The 15134-nt window shown below is 41.8% G+C and overlaps 1 protein-coding gene across 2 annotated transcripts in view; it reads right to left on the reverse strand.

The window, feature by feature from the left end:
• The window catches only part of PDZRN3 (PDZ domain containing ring finger 3), a 136133-nt gene that overhangs the window by 27933 nt on the left and 93066 nt on the right, over positions 1 to 15134 (reverse strand). Inside the window, exon 1 of one of the 2 annotated variants that reach the window (XM_027700606.1) lies at positions 2693 to 2857. The exons of the other annotated variant lie outside the window; for it this stretch is intronic. Within the exon in view, the coding sequence (XP_027556407.1) occupies positions 2693 to 2761 (69 nt within the window). The 5' untranslated portion in view covers positions 2762 to 2857. Of the gene's footprint in view, positions 1 to 2692; positions 2858 to 15134 lie in introns of those variants that run through there. 2 annotated transcript variants of the gene reach the window in all.

A 15134-nucleotide genomic window follows, 5' to 3' on the forward strand; every position in this document is an offset into this window, starting at 1 on the left:
GGTACAATAAGGTAAGTGCTCAACAAGAGGGAAGACCATTGTTCTGCATCATTAAGCTCACAGCGGCCCAAAAAGAAATTGTAGGCAATGTGCCAAAGCCCTTAATGAAGAGGATCTCTTTGAATTATCTATGGATGAGGAAAGGATAAAGCCTGAGCCCTGGTATATTTGATCCTCTTTGTGCTCACTGTTACGAGGACTTACAGAGCCAGCCCTACCGGACCTTCTGGAATTGTAATTTTTTTGAAGCATTAATTTCCCAGCCACGCTAAAGCTCTTGGAATAATAGAGAAAGTGAAGTTATGTACTATTATTAATTCCTTCAAGTGTTTTCTGAATTCCTATATCTTGGAGTCATGAACTTTTAAACAAAAAGTCTAAGGGGATTTATTTGTAATAATGCTCAATATTCCCTAAAACCAACTTATGCAAATTTTGTCTAACTTAGACTTCTTAAATGGCAATGTCATCTTATCACATGATATTAGGGTTACATGGGTGACAAAAAATAAAACCACTCTAAGAGGTATTTTCTACTGCTGGCATATTTTAAGAGTTCTATATTCTGCAATTTTAAATGACAATGATCCTTCATGTCCCTCACTGTTAAATTTTAAGTGATTGCTCCGATGTGTAGGTTACATGAGGACATATTTTTATAGTTACAGTGACATATAATTATCTGGATGTGCTCCATAAGCTATAGAATTCCCTCCCTCCTATCTTGTGAAACAGGGAAATCAAAGTAGTCCTGTTAAAATAATTTTGCACAGTTATTTATATTTTAGAATAATCAGGGATTATAGTCTTAAATAATTCAAGTTTTACTATGTTGGAAATCCCAGTTTTACAGGATTACATGCACCTTTCACTTCTGTAGAAACTAAGGCTATTCCAACAGTGGTTCCCTGAGGACTTCCATCCTTGAAGTCAATCAGGAGCGCTGGGCACTGTGCAGGTTGATTTCTAAGTCCAAACTCCTGCCAGGGATCTGCACCTGCAGCCAGCACCGGATAGTTCAGACATCTCAGATATCAGGGGGACTGTTCCTGGGACTGATTTAAGGACATGTATTTAAAGAATGCTGTCCTGCATCTGTCGGGAGATGTCAGTAAGTTGCAAAGGTTCTCTGTCACCTTTCTTTCACAACAAAAATTAGGCAAGTTTCCTAAACAATCACAACGTTCAGAATCTGTTGCTGCCTCACTTTGTCCTGGTTGTTGCACTCCTGAATGTGACTCACTGGCAGTCCTCAAACCCAGACTGCACCAAAACTTGGTGACTTTGGGGGATAAGGAATTATTAGCACAACCACTGCTTGATCTGAGTGGAGGATTCACACAAACCACCCCTGGCCCCAGGTGTGCTGCTGCAGCATCTGGGACCAGTGCTCAGCACAGAACAGGGTCCAAGAAATCTGATTACTTCTCTCTAAAATTCTTCCCACTATCACATGCACAGCAGCTTAGTGGAAGTGTGCTGGTATAAACAGAAATGACAGTCAACATGTCTTTCCATTTGCTCCCACAAGTTTTTTTTATTCCACCAGGCGTCAGCGTCCCTTGGGCGACCGAGCGAGAATTAGATCAGAACTATGTGGTTAAAATTTAATCACTTCCCTACCAGCATAACATACAGACCGCATCTTTTATTCACTTTGTTGTCGGTGCCATCACTATCTGGGATCAGCTGCAGGTGGGAAGGCACCAGGACACGGGATTGCTGAGCAATTCCCTCTGCCGGCAGCGTGGAACACGGCAGCGCTGGGAATGTCACCCAGCAATTGTCACTTACTCCAAACCACCTCAGGAATTGCAAGGGGGTAGAAGTACAGCTCAAAGGACCTGGGTAGTTTCTGTTTATCCAGAGCCTTTGTACAGACAACCCACTTCACCTTTTCAGTGTTAACTATGAGTATACAACCTTAAGAATATTTCCAAAGATTCATATTCTGCAGGAATACACCCTGAAACACCTAGCCATGGCTTTGCATGGTTCCATCCCGCTTTCTCAGTCCAAATCATACTTGAGATGTGCCAGAGTAAGACATTTCAGAGGCAGGCAGAAGGAAAAGCAGAAACAGCAGCTTTGTAATAGAGGTTGATGTGTTATTACATTTATAGAAAACTTCTCAGAAGCTTAATATGACTAATTTGGTGTGTAAGGATCTGTAGGGCAGTAGTTTTAATCAGCTGTCAAATCTAAGTGTCTGTTAACTGGTAATTTTACATGCCAAGGTGCAAAACCCACAACAACTAGACTTAAACTGACTGGAACAGGCACTTACAGATCAGACTGAGCATTAGTGAATGCACTGCACAGAAACAAGTGGCTGCAGGTGCTTATAAACAGGTACAAAACAGTCCCTGTGCATCCTTCCTAACTTGGGTAAAGAGTGTGTGACTTGTCAAGAAATTTTACCTAATATACACTAGATAAATGAACAAGAGTCTTATTTTGTGATGAAAGTTTTGTAAAAAGTTTGATGTATAACAGCTGCGTTTAAATATTTGATGCTCTGCAAGTGTAAATGGGAAGGTACATCCTAAAAACATAATCATTATCACACGCACATCAAATAAGGCAAACCCCCTCTCGTTTCCACTTTTACCAGCAGTTTTTGGTATTCCAGCTTCCCTGCCAATAAACAGCGCTCACAAGCCTAAAAGAGAAACGAAACGTAGCTCTTTACCTGACAAACTTCATACAGCAACTTGTACTGCTCCTCCTGCTTCTGCAGAGTGCACAAACTGCATCCCATGTTTAAATTAAAAGCGGCAGAAACGCTCCTCCCCACGGCCTCGGGCGGTGTCTGTCAGCCGGCACACATCAGGTATCCCCGGGACCCCCAGGTGAGGCTGCCGGACCCCAGCACGGCTCGGTGGTGCCGCTCCGGGGGCTGCAGAGCTCTCCTGCTTTGCTTTGCTCTCTCCTCCTTCCCCGGCAGCTCCTGCATTCCCCGCTCCCTCCCTCTGCCGCACTCCGCGCCCAGGCACACGCTATATAGTGCCACTCATGCATATTAATCAGCCCTCATTGACTATTCATAACAGACAGTGATACAGGAGCCATAATTGCCAGCTATGACAGCTGAAATTTCTCTAATTAACAGGCGAGTGCTTCAGTAGCAGGCGTAATAAAGGACACTAACAATTTTGTAAACCATTTTGTAGCAATTACAAATAAACACGGCTACGTCTTTGCTACGGTCCCCCAGGATAATTCTTACCATATTTTAAGCAGGGTAGAACTGCAGTTGAAATGGAAGGCACAACGAGATGAATGCCATGGCACAAAACTCAGCCGTGGCAAAGTTGAAAATGCTCAGTGGAATTTATTTCCCTCTCGGATTGTGGTGCTGTCTGTGAGCCTCAGTTTTACAGCAGGAGCTGACTGAACTGGGCATTTAACAAACACAAAAGAGAAAGGCATCTCTGTCCCTGAAAGCCTATATACAGCCTTAGGACCTGGCTTTAAAGCAAAGAAGATATATGAGAATATAGGTGGATTTAGGAAAAAAAAAACCAAACAACAAAAAGGAATGCTTTGTATTAATATAGATTAGCTTTAGATTAATACGTACTTCCAAGTGAAAAATGGCCATCTATGCTCCTGACTCTCACTGTGTATTTGAATGGTGCAAATGACAGGTTTACATATTCTTCGCTATATTAAAAATATAAACTTTATAGGATTATAAAAATACATACAATAAAATAAGCATGGCATTTATGGCTGCTCAGCACTTGAGTGCTCAGATCCACATTAAACCTGTGCCTTAGATGTAAAGGATAAAACATCAGTGAACTGCCCAATGAGCTAGAAAAGTACTCCTAAGTCACAGGCTTTATGGATATTTTCCAGCCTGTGGGAAACACTGCCTTGTGTTATGAGTGTGGATTGACCATAATTTTCTCAGTTGTTTAGGCATTCAGGGGGTGTGCAATTTTATAATCTTATTTCCATTCATTCTGCTATAAAGAAAACGACAGAATAGTCAGGAATGAGACCAAAGTTGCCATTCCAACCCAGGCAGAGTCTGGATCCTGTGCTATGGTTTCCCAACGGGTTTCTGAGCGTTTGCTTAGTGAGTTTCTGTGGATCACAATGAAAATTGTTGTGCAAGGATCATCTTTTTTGTCCCAACTCTGTACACAGGTGCTTGCTGTAGGTATCTTGTAGAATACTCAGCTCTTACTACATTTGTAGTGACCCACAGTGTGCATTAAAGTGTTAAATTACTGCAGTGCAGTTGATGCTGGCCAGGTTTTAGCACAACTTTAGTAAAGAGACACTGACAAGAAGGGATCCCTTCACTCTGAGACTTTATTTTGGTAGCAAAATCTGCCTTCCTACAGGAAAAGAAAGAAAGGAGACCTCGTTTCAGTGGTGCCCAGTGACAGGGCACAAACTGAAACATGAGGAGTTCTATCTGAATTTGAGGAGAAATTTCTTTACTTTGAGGGTCACAGAGCCCTGCAGTGGGCTGCCCAGAGAGATTGTGGAGCCTCCTTCTCTGGGGATATTCAGAAGCCCCCTGGATGTGAACCTGTGCAACCCTGGCAGGGGGGTTGGACTGGATAATCTCCCGAGGTCCCTTCCAACTCCATCCATGACTGAAATCCCTGCCAAACTCCTGAAATGAAAGCAGGGACTCCATCCCTGTGCTGTGACCGTGGTGTCTCCCTGATGTGTCTCCACTGCTGTGATGGTGGTAGAACCTGCAAATTTAGAGCAAGGCAGAGGTAGTCTGGACCTTAGCCCTGCTCTCTAGGCTGAGGAATGATTCAGGCTATCCCTGGTTAGAAATGCCAGTCACATACTACGGCTTTTCCAAAGTTGGTTGACAGCCAGTGACTGTGGATCTTGAACAACTGGAAAAGTTTTTGCATGAGGGAACTTGTGTTCCCTAAGAGCAGAAAAAAGATGACGATGATAACTGAATTAAATAAAAAAAAGACTCTATGGAAATTGTAAAAAAGTTTATGGCTTTGATTAGACAATTTTTGGTTATGTAATTTAATTAAGCAACTTAAGGTAAAACTTCCAAAGATGCTGTCCATGATTTTTTTTTTTTAAATGCAATTAAGTTTCTTCTTGAATACTAGATGCCATTTAAATGTTATTGTTCTACTCAGGTGGCTGAGGTCAGTCAGGAATTTTTTTTTTTAGAAAGAGCACACAGCTGGGTCTGCTTAGAAAGAAACCAGAAACACGTGGGATATTTAATTTCCATTTTCATCGGAAACGCACCTATTTGTTATTTCCCTATAGCAACATGATAGACTGCATGAGATAGTGTTTCATCTGATTCCAAGAGATAATCCCTAAATCAGGCCAGGAGAGTAAGCCCAGCAGAAGGCTTGTTTTGATGTACACGTGGAGGGTCCCATAAACGTGATGTTTCGGATTCTTCAGCTGACACAGCCCCAGTGTGGTGCTCAGCAGCAAAGCCTGGCTTAGCGGGGCTGGTGGCTTTGTGGAACTGCTGCTCTGGTGAATAAACTGCTCTGGCAGCCAGGCCAGTGCTCATCTCACTGGAGATGGTTTCCATTATTGAAATCTAATTCGTATTTCCCTGTTCATCTCACAGGCAAAAATGGTAGCACTGCCTCAGGTTAACAGAGACCAGTTTTCACAGTATTTTGCCAAACTTTAAACATTTGGGCTGCAAACTCGTGTTCTGGGCATTGTCCAGTGCTGATTTTTGCCTTTAATGGTACGTTTGAGGCCAAGTGTTTCAGTCATTTCCAAGAGTAAGATTACAGGAAAAAAACCCCTGTTGTTTGCCCATGTTAAGAAATTCTGGATATGTTTTGTTTGAGAGGGTTTTAGTATCAACATAATATGAAACAAGGATTTGAAGTTTGGCACTGGGATGCTTTGCGTTGTCCCTGTGAAATCTGCTAAATTTGGTCAGCCTCTAAGCTGCTGCAGTTTGCATGTTCTCAGCACAAAGTTGGTACAAGTCTTCAGTTTTAATTCCTACCAGACTTCTTCCGTGATAAATGAGTTCGGTGGGTGATGCCAGAAGGTCTGATGAGGCCAGCTCTGTTCTCTAATTGCCCTTTGTGAGGTTGGAGGACTGATATCAAGAACAAAGAGATGTTCTCAGCGCTCCTCACTGCTGGACCCAGACAGGCAGGAAGAGCCACGGGAGCTGCCCGGGATGGGGTGGATGCCAACTGTGAGACTACACTTGTTCTATAACATACATTAAGACAAGCCTGGTGCCTTACAGGAGCCCTCCTCAGTGCCTGCTGTACCTGGTGCAGGTTAACTGGCTTCCTTTGGTGTGTCCAGATAAGGCAGCTCCTTACGGGATCTGTCATCTGCGTTAACAACGTGTCATGTGTGGTCTCGCCCGTGTGCCACAGATAATGAGCTTAACAAAATGTACGGGAGTGGATGGCTTATATCACGTGTAATGTGAATGTCAGAGTGGTCCCAGCTGAATCCGAGCAATCCAGGCTGAATGGGAAGTCAGCGAGCCAGCTGACTGGGAACAATGGGAAATAGCCTTTGAATACACAAGGTGCCAGCAAGAGCTTTCATTAGCATTTATCTAGATTACTCGCTCCCCCACTGGCTGCATGAGACCAAGTCTGCAAAATCCCTTTTACTAAGATACCTGGCTAGACAATCAGACATTTGCTTTTGTGTCCAAAAGCTAATTCCGAAGGTGGGAAGCAGCCAGACTGCATGGGTCACCACAATGGGGAGGGAGCTTCCCCGGGAAGCTGGAGATCCTGGACAGAGGATGGGTGACACTGAGGAAGGAATCCTGCCACAGACCACAGGCTGGTTTTGCCTTTTCTAGCTGTCTTAGTCGCAATTTACAACCTCTCAGCTTGCAACTGCAAACCTAATACAAATTTTGAGGTTTAAATGTTTGATTTATTCCATGATTAAGCCTGCCAGGTGCTGGCAGGTAAGGGGGGAATCCACGGGAGACCGACGCACTTCAAGTGTCCTGCCCGTCTGCACGGGACGGTGAACCAGAATAAAGAGGGGAATAAAGCACTCACGAGGGACCTGCACCCTGGAGGGGATCATTATTAGGGAACTCAAAGGCTAAAAAGCACTCGCTGCCAGCTTTTCAAGGCTGGGGGCTGACGCTGCCAAGGGTTGGCTCTCGGACAGCAGTTCCCACCAGCAAGAGTAAACTCGTGTCCTTTGTGCGAGGAGCAGATGGCTCACAGCTCCTGCACAGACCTGGCCAAACACCAACCCCTCGGTGCTGGGAGTTCCTGGTGCTGGAGAGGCTCCTGTGACACCCCTGATGGCTTGGCATTGTTTGTTTTGTTTCTTTAAATGCAAGCTGGCTTGCCTAGTACGTAGTAACTATTTGACATTATATTTTTGTACATATCCTTAGCAGGTTCTGTTTAAACAAATGATCCCTATTTAAGCAGCGCGAAATGGGAAATGTTTGCTTAATGTATCAATACTTTAATTACTTTTCTTGTTTTTACAAATATTTAAGACTTGTGAGAAACAAAAGCTAGGAAGGAGAACAGCTGTGACTTTATAAATAATTCTTGCATTGGTGTGTAAAATAAACAGAAGTCAGGGACAGATTATGGTTACATAGAGTGGTGCAAAAGAAAACTGTGTTACACAACTGTATTTTAAAGTTAAATATCTGGGATTTTTCAAAGTGTGTGATGGTGCTTTTTAATTATAGCCATTGGGTTACTTCTATTAAAGCTCGAGTGCCTCTGTTGGGAATGTGTTCACAGTGAGTTCTGTTTCCCTGTGTTTGTTTGCAAATGTTCAATAACACAACCCGCTGATAGCTCTGAAGCGTCGGGTTCTTAATAATACATGTAATTAGTGTGGATTTAATTTAAAAATACCCTTCTGAAAAGTCCTTTGTTTAATATGTGAAAGCAAACCAGGATTTTCTATGGCATTGTGCAGGCACAATAATTAAATACATACTCTAAATATACCAGCAAAAAGATCTCAGTTCTGGTGTTTTTTTTTTTTTTTTGCATGTGGGCATAGCAATCTGCCTATGCATTGGAAGCTTCAAGACTGAGCCAAAATATTTAAACTAAAACATACCACAAGGGAGGATGTGAAAGCAAATGTAAAACTTTGGCTTTATTCCCATCAGTTAATGTCGAAGTCTTGAGATCCTTATTTGCTCCACTTAGCATCTCTGAAAGAGTTCCAATCCTCAGAAGTGACTTAAATGAAATGATACTTATTGTTAAACTGCTGAAGGAACTGTTCTGTCCTCGAAGCTCTTTAAGGAGTCTGGTGTCTCTTTAATTTATGCCACTTGAGAAAGACAGTGATATTTCAGGAGCATCAGAGCACCACCACTGCAAGGCCAGCAGGCAGGAGAAAGCTATTGTGTTAATTCAGTCTTTCATGAAGCAGAACGATGAGGTCAGAATAGGGTAAATAACTGTTTAATATGCCACTGAGACCTTCTGATGGGGAGAATCAGGATGCTGAGAGCTGACCTGTGGACCACGAAACTCCTCCTCCCGTGGGCTGCCCCTCTGGGTGTTGATTACAGCAGTGCCAAGAGGTCCTGGTCAGAGACGAAGACAAAAGGTGATCCCTGAACCTGAGGATGCACACGCTGGATTTACAGCGATGACACTGTGATGGAAGTGGGTGAAACAGGGTTTTAGCTGCTGAGGCCAGAGAATGAACTAATCAAGGAGGGAGTGCTCTTTCACCTGAGCATCACCAGCTCCAAAGCCCCATCTGCCAGCTGCGACACACCAAGCCCAGCAATGTGGGCACATCACACTCTTCAGCTCAAATCCCTGGCTGTCCTCGTCCATTTTCCTGTTTGTGACACAATGCAGGCAGCCACTACAAACCACAAACCCAAAAGTACGGAAGACTGGCAAGGAAATGAGAAAATTGATTATGGGCTGGATTTGTGCTCTAAAAGCTCCTTCCAAGTCAGCTGAAACCTCAGCTGCCTAGCAAAAAAAGCATCTTTGACTTCCTGCTTTTGATGCTGGAACAGCCAAGCTCATCTCTGTAAATTTTACAGATTATTTAACTGGACAGCTTCTGTCCAAATTTAAGTTTGCACAAATTATCAGTTTCTACATGGTAAAAGTGCTTGGTTATTGTTAGCAATTACAAGAACATACAATAGCAAATTAAGAACATTTAAAGGAAGATAGTTGATAATGAAAGCACGGGAGTGTAGAGTCAAATCTTAGTTATACACTTGTGTTTATAAGGCTCATATGCTCTCAAATCTAAAATTACTTACAGACCATCAATCCCCATTTTGATTTCGCTCTTAAACATCACTTTAGAGGGACAGTATTGGTAAGCACAGGCTGCTCTGAGTGATGGTTCATTTCAAAATTAGAATGTTTTCTGTAAAAGTGATAACACACTTTTAATAATCTCAGAGCAGCAAAATGACTAGGTGTACTTGAATGCTGCATAAAAACTATTGACATAATACTTAATCTTTAAAACTGGTAGACACGTGCCCAAAAGCTAATAAAGTTCATTCTAACCCAAACGAGTGAGTAAAATAGTATATCATAGCCTGTGATAGCTTTGGCTCCTGATCATATAACTGTAGCCCAGGGACAAAGAAAATTGAAGTGATTTAGAAAGGTGCCCAGTAGGATATATCTGATATTAGGCAGTTTGCTGAAGCAAAACAGTAATGTCAGAGAGATACAAAGGTGTAAAATCCATTTGACTGTGTCCAAATGCTTCTAGTGTCTGACCTTAATGTGTCCAGATGAACTCCCCTTAGGGTCAGCTGAATAATGCTTAATAACCTATGGCCACAAACTGCCAAGACCTGCTAAGGATCACACTCTTCACTCACTTCTGTATTTTAGCTACTGTATTCATATTAAAAATTCTAAGCCCTTTCTATTTGAAAAGGTATTAAACTTTCATTTCTCAGTTTTTACTACTCCACACTTGGCTGGAAACAGAGCAAAACAGGAATGCCATCTATGGTTCATTAGGTTTTATATTAACCATCTGATGAATAGGGTAAGTGGGAATATTAAGTATTAATGGTAAATGGCAGTGAAAATGAAAGGAGTTGCTTATGTGTTTGCCTTTGTCTTCCTTTCTAGGTTCAGGTGGACAGTGAGGGATCTGATTGCTAATTCTCAGCTAGAGCTCCTGTGCAGGAAAGACCCAGGAGATGAGCAGACCTTGAATGAAACGGGACTCGAGCCTTTTAGGAACAAAGGAAATGTAAGTGTTCATTTCTGCCTTTGAAGTTGGGAAAGATGTATTTCCACTGAAGGAGACTGGCATTAGCTCCAGAGCTGGTCTGTGTGATTAATCCCACAGTGGGCACACAGAGGGGACAGCAGTGACTGCAGGGCCCTGCTGGGAACGTGCAGCTGCCGTTGTCTCTGCTGCAGCAAAATGTAAAAATACATCAGGTGTGAGGGGCAGGAGAGGAGAAACAGGGGGACATGGGGACTCTGGGTGGTTTGCAATCCCAGAGCCAGGCTGTGCCTGTGCTGTGAATTCCCCTGTGCTCTCCCATGATGTAATTTTGAAACTCCGGGAGGATACAGGAGGTGGCTCAGGTCCCACCAGTGCTCTGGTGTCCAGGTTTCTGTTGTTTAGTGTATGACATACACTGACAATATGGAATCATACTTGGTTTCAATTTATGCTCTTTACAATATAATCTCAGCAGCCTATGGAATTGCAGCGATGCTGGTTCATCTCATTTCATTATAAAATCAATCCTATTGCAATAACATTGATTGGATAAAAGACATTCTAAGGCATTAATCCCCTTTAAGAAGGACACTTTTCATGCCTTACTTGGCTCATTGAATACAAATTCTAGTTCAATGAGTAAAGTCATAGAATCATAGCTTGGAAAAGACCTCTAAGATCATCAAATCCAACTGTTAGCAGCTGTTGGAGGACACACAACTCCCAGCTTTGTTCCTTCTCCAGGTCACATTTCCCAGCTTTATCCTCAATGGCAATGGAAGTGATTGCCACCTGTTATTAGCACTGTATTTTTGGGAATCCCTGTGAATCAATGGGAGGTGACATGTTTACCTTAATGAAAAAAGTAAATTACCTACACAGGTTATTGCATTGGCTGAACTCATCGAGTTATCATGTAGCTGTAATTCCTCTGCAATTTCTTCCCTCAAAATACACATTCTGATAACCAGTATTGATCAAGTAGTTTTGAAATGAATACACAAATATAAACACTTGATAAAAGAAATGTCAAAGTGCACAGGCAATCAGACACTGTGATGAACAGCAATAATAACCCAGAAAGGATTATTTCTATCTGAAGGCACATTCACCCACTAATTTTGTCATTTCTAGTGAAGCCCCAGAGTTGTAGGTTTTTTTTCCCTGTCCAGAAACTGCATTCCAGTTTTCCTGCAGACTCGTGTTTTTCTGCATTTCTCTGCAGCAATGGACCAATGTGCTTCATAAGAATTTCACAGGCAGAATGTAACTTACAAGACAATTATTAATTAATGAGATTTTCTAGTAATACACAAAATAAGTGGTTTTTGTTCTTCCAAAGTTATATTACGTGTCCAGAATTTTTGTCCTGATGGCTGACTGCAGCATGACACTGGGATACAGAACTTGAAGGTTTGTATGATTTATGGTGTTTGCAGCTTATTTTAAATTTTTATGTTTTGAGTTGTGGGTTGTCTATTTTGGGATATCAGTTGTAGATGAGAAATAAGATTTCAATGGCATTTCTTATTCCCTGTCTATCCTTGTTCTCCTCTGTTGTTCCCCCAAACAAGGGGACTGTTGCAGTGCTGTGCTTTCTATCCAAATTATTTTTGCCTGTTGTGACTACGGTGATGATAGAAAACTCAGATTTTGTTTTGGATAGTGCAATGAATGAATGTACTGGATTGCATGTAAATGTCTAGAGGCACAATCAGTTCATGGCTGGGGGGGAAGAGACTCAAGATTTATGAGAAATACACCTATGAGAACATTAATTAACTCACAGATAAAGCCCAGATGATGGGGGAGCCTACTTAAAATACTAGATTGGTTGCCAGTATGACAATCAACACAATTTTCTGTCCTGCTTAAATTTTTTTTCTGTTTATTGGCTGTAGTTAGAATGTTATAAACCACCAGGCATGTATCCTTAAGTCTTTGAAATTCAAGTTGCTGTCTGCTTTCTTTGAGTTTCATGTTCTTAGCGGAGGAGAGAAATCACAATAATTGCAGCCTAAAATAGTCTCATTTCATGGTGTGGCTAACAAGTGAAACTACAAGTAATGATGTAATCTAACATGTCAAAAATGAAAATGAAAAGAGGAGACAGAAGGCAGGATGGAGCCAAGGGATGCGATGTGCCATGTCATCTTCTAATTAACTAACTGATCCTTTAAACTGTCAAAATCAGCGAGGAACTCCATGGCCCAGTGTCTTATTAATATTCATACTGGGCCACGAGGAGCTGTGATTCCAGTCCCAGTGGTTATAGTTAAACATCAGAAAAAACAGCCAGGCCATGCAGGGCTGGGGGAGCATCACATTGACAGGGAAATGAAGGCAAGGCCACCCTGCTCCCCAAACCTCTGCTGGGGGAGCTCCCCGGGGATCCATATTGATTTCTGAATTATTAGGGGGGCTGTATATTGAAAAAAAAACAATTATTTTTCTCCTTCCTACGAGCTGCCACACTGTTAATCACATTAAGCTCCACGTTGTCAAAGGAGGGGAAGATGCATGGAACCTTTAGCAATATGAGCCCATTTTTAATTTGGCACACCAGAGGAATAGGCAGTTAATAAACCCCTGTCTTTGGCAGGACTGGGGGAATTCATTCTGCCACGCAGGACGCAATTCAGGATTGTTTTTGTAGAAATCTGGGGCCCACAAGAAAAATAATCTTCCATAATCTTCTTATAATGCAATTATTCTCTTACATTGCAGCCTGCCAGTCTCTTCCTACTCCCACTAAGCAGTTTCCTGAACCTTGAAGTCTAAGGGAGCAGCTGACATTTGGTTTCCCCATTCATTTTCTGTTTAATTCTTCATGGCAGGGCAATGCTTTAAAAAAAATAATAAAAATCCTCTCTGCTCTGTATTACACATTCTATTTTGGGGCCCAGTACAGATCTGCCATGGTCAGGGATGTGCCTGTGTGCAGTAGAAGGTGGGGATGAGGAGGTAATTCAGCATCCTCTGAACTCAAAGGGAGTTTTGACATCAGCCAGTAATTTTAAGCCCAGACTATTTTTAGGGCAGTTAATCCCATTTTATACTTGCCATTTCTAGCCGTGCATGACACAGTAGAAAGCCATATATTATGTAGCCCTTTACAGCAGCATGATCAGTAAAGGAGTAGCTGAGCCATAAATCACATGCTGTACTTCTCAATGAAAAATAATTAAACACTTTGAATCTCATTAATTGATGTCCTTTATTTAATTGATACACTAAAGGAAAAATATCCTGGTTTACCCCCTATTCTTTCTGTTCTTTTCCCTGCCCTCTGCCAGTTTCCTCTGATGTAACTTTTTACAGTTTGACACAGCACCTTGAGGAAATAAAGCTTCATCCCACCAGACAGACTTTGGGTTCTCACCAGAAAGTCCTCTCAAGATTAAGTCACAGCAGCCCAGTTTTTGGCAACTGAACTGATTGCCCCTGGTTTTCCATCCTCTGTGGTGCCTGGCCACGTCCCTGGAACAGCATAGCAAGGTCCTGGACAGACACCTGGGACACCAGAACTGCTGCTGTGGAGCTCATGTCCTCTTCCCTGACCATGAACACACAAACCCTGTGCCTAAAATGTGCATCAAAACGTACAAGCTGTGCCTGTGGAGAGCTGGTATTTGTCTGGGCAGCCTCTCACTGCTCCCCCCCTCCAAAAAAAATAAATTTATCTCCAAGCAAAGCTATCAACCCAAATATTTAACATCACATATTCTCTGTTGTTTAAGCTCTATTATGGATGAAAGGCAGGTTCCATTGAAGAAAAAAAAGATAAAATTAAATACTCTAAAGTGTCTATCAGCTGGGTTAACATCAGGCACCAAGCTGCCAGACCACAAATATGTTGACGCTAAATGTCTACTAGGAGCATATGTTATGGATCAAAGAACACACTGATTAATCCAGCAGAGACAAAAGTCTGTCACTTTGGTCATGGTGGCACGATACCACACAAGACAGGACTAAAGAAGCACATGAACAGAAAACAAATGCCAGTGGAAAAAACATAAAAGACACCAAAGAAGGTTGCAATCTAAAGTAACAGTTTTATCAGGTGAAATGCTTCCACCCATGGATGCAGATTTAATGCATTTCCTGTGTTTAAAAATCATAAAATTCTCAAGATTTTGGGGGGATATTAATGTGTATCTGTTTCCCTGCTATACTTTTAATTAAATCCATTCAAACAGGTTATAATTTTTATTGTGAAAAATGTCTACACGAAGCTGTCTATTTACATTGGTATTTACATAATTAGGGAACAAGAGCCTGGAATCACAGCAATTCTGTATTCCCAGCTAGATTGTTTTTCTCCAGCAATTTGTTGGCTTATTTTGCATTTCTGTCAAGCACTTCAGCAGAGCAGTGTCTTGTTCACGTGCAGTTTCACACCAATCCTTCACCTGAGAGTGTTAAAGTAGAACATGCTCAACTTAAAATCTACTTTAAAGGAGAGGAAGACAACTTTGGTTTTTTTAGTATTTTCCAATATTTATCCATATAATATCACAGGTACAGTCATGAGCACTTCCCTGTATCTAGCATGTCTTCCTTAATTAATGCTTCAGAAGACCTTTCCCACAACTTAAACAAGAACATTTGTTTCAAACATTTTCCATTTAGTTTTAGTGTTTACTTGAAAATGTTTCAAACATTTGCTGTCTCTGAATTCATATTTTCTTCCTCGCGGTAACATTTGGTTTTTAATTATAAAGGGAAAAAAACAACTTTGGGTAATGAGACTTTCCTAAACTCAAGCTTTAATATTAGAAATATTTCTTGTGCAGCAGGTAGCAGGGCCAATAGTCTGTGGGGATCCTCTACTTGTAATCTGGGGGATTTGCACTCAGGTTACATTCAGAGGCATCCGATTTTTTTTTGGAGGGAATGGCATTCCCAGCACTCCTTTCAGCTTCTGGTTGAGC

The sequence above is a fragment of the Neopelma chrysocephalum genome, unplaced genomic scaffold (genome assembly GCF_003984885.1).
Source record: "Neopelma chrysocephalum unplaced genomic scaffold, ASM398488v2 Primary Assembly neopelma1_147, whole genome shotgun sequence".
In the NCBI taxonomy this organism is placed as follows: domain Eukaryota; kingdom Metazoa; phylum Chordata; class Aves; order Passeriformes; family Pipridae; genus Neopelma; species Neopelma chrysocephalum.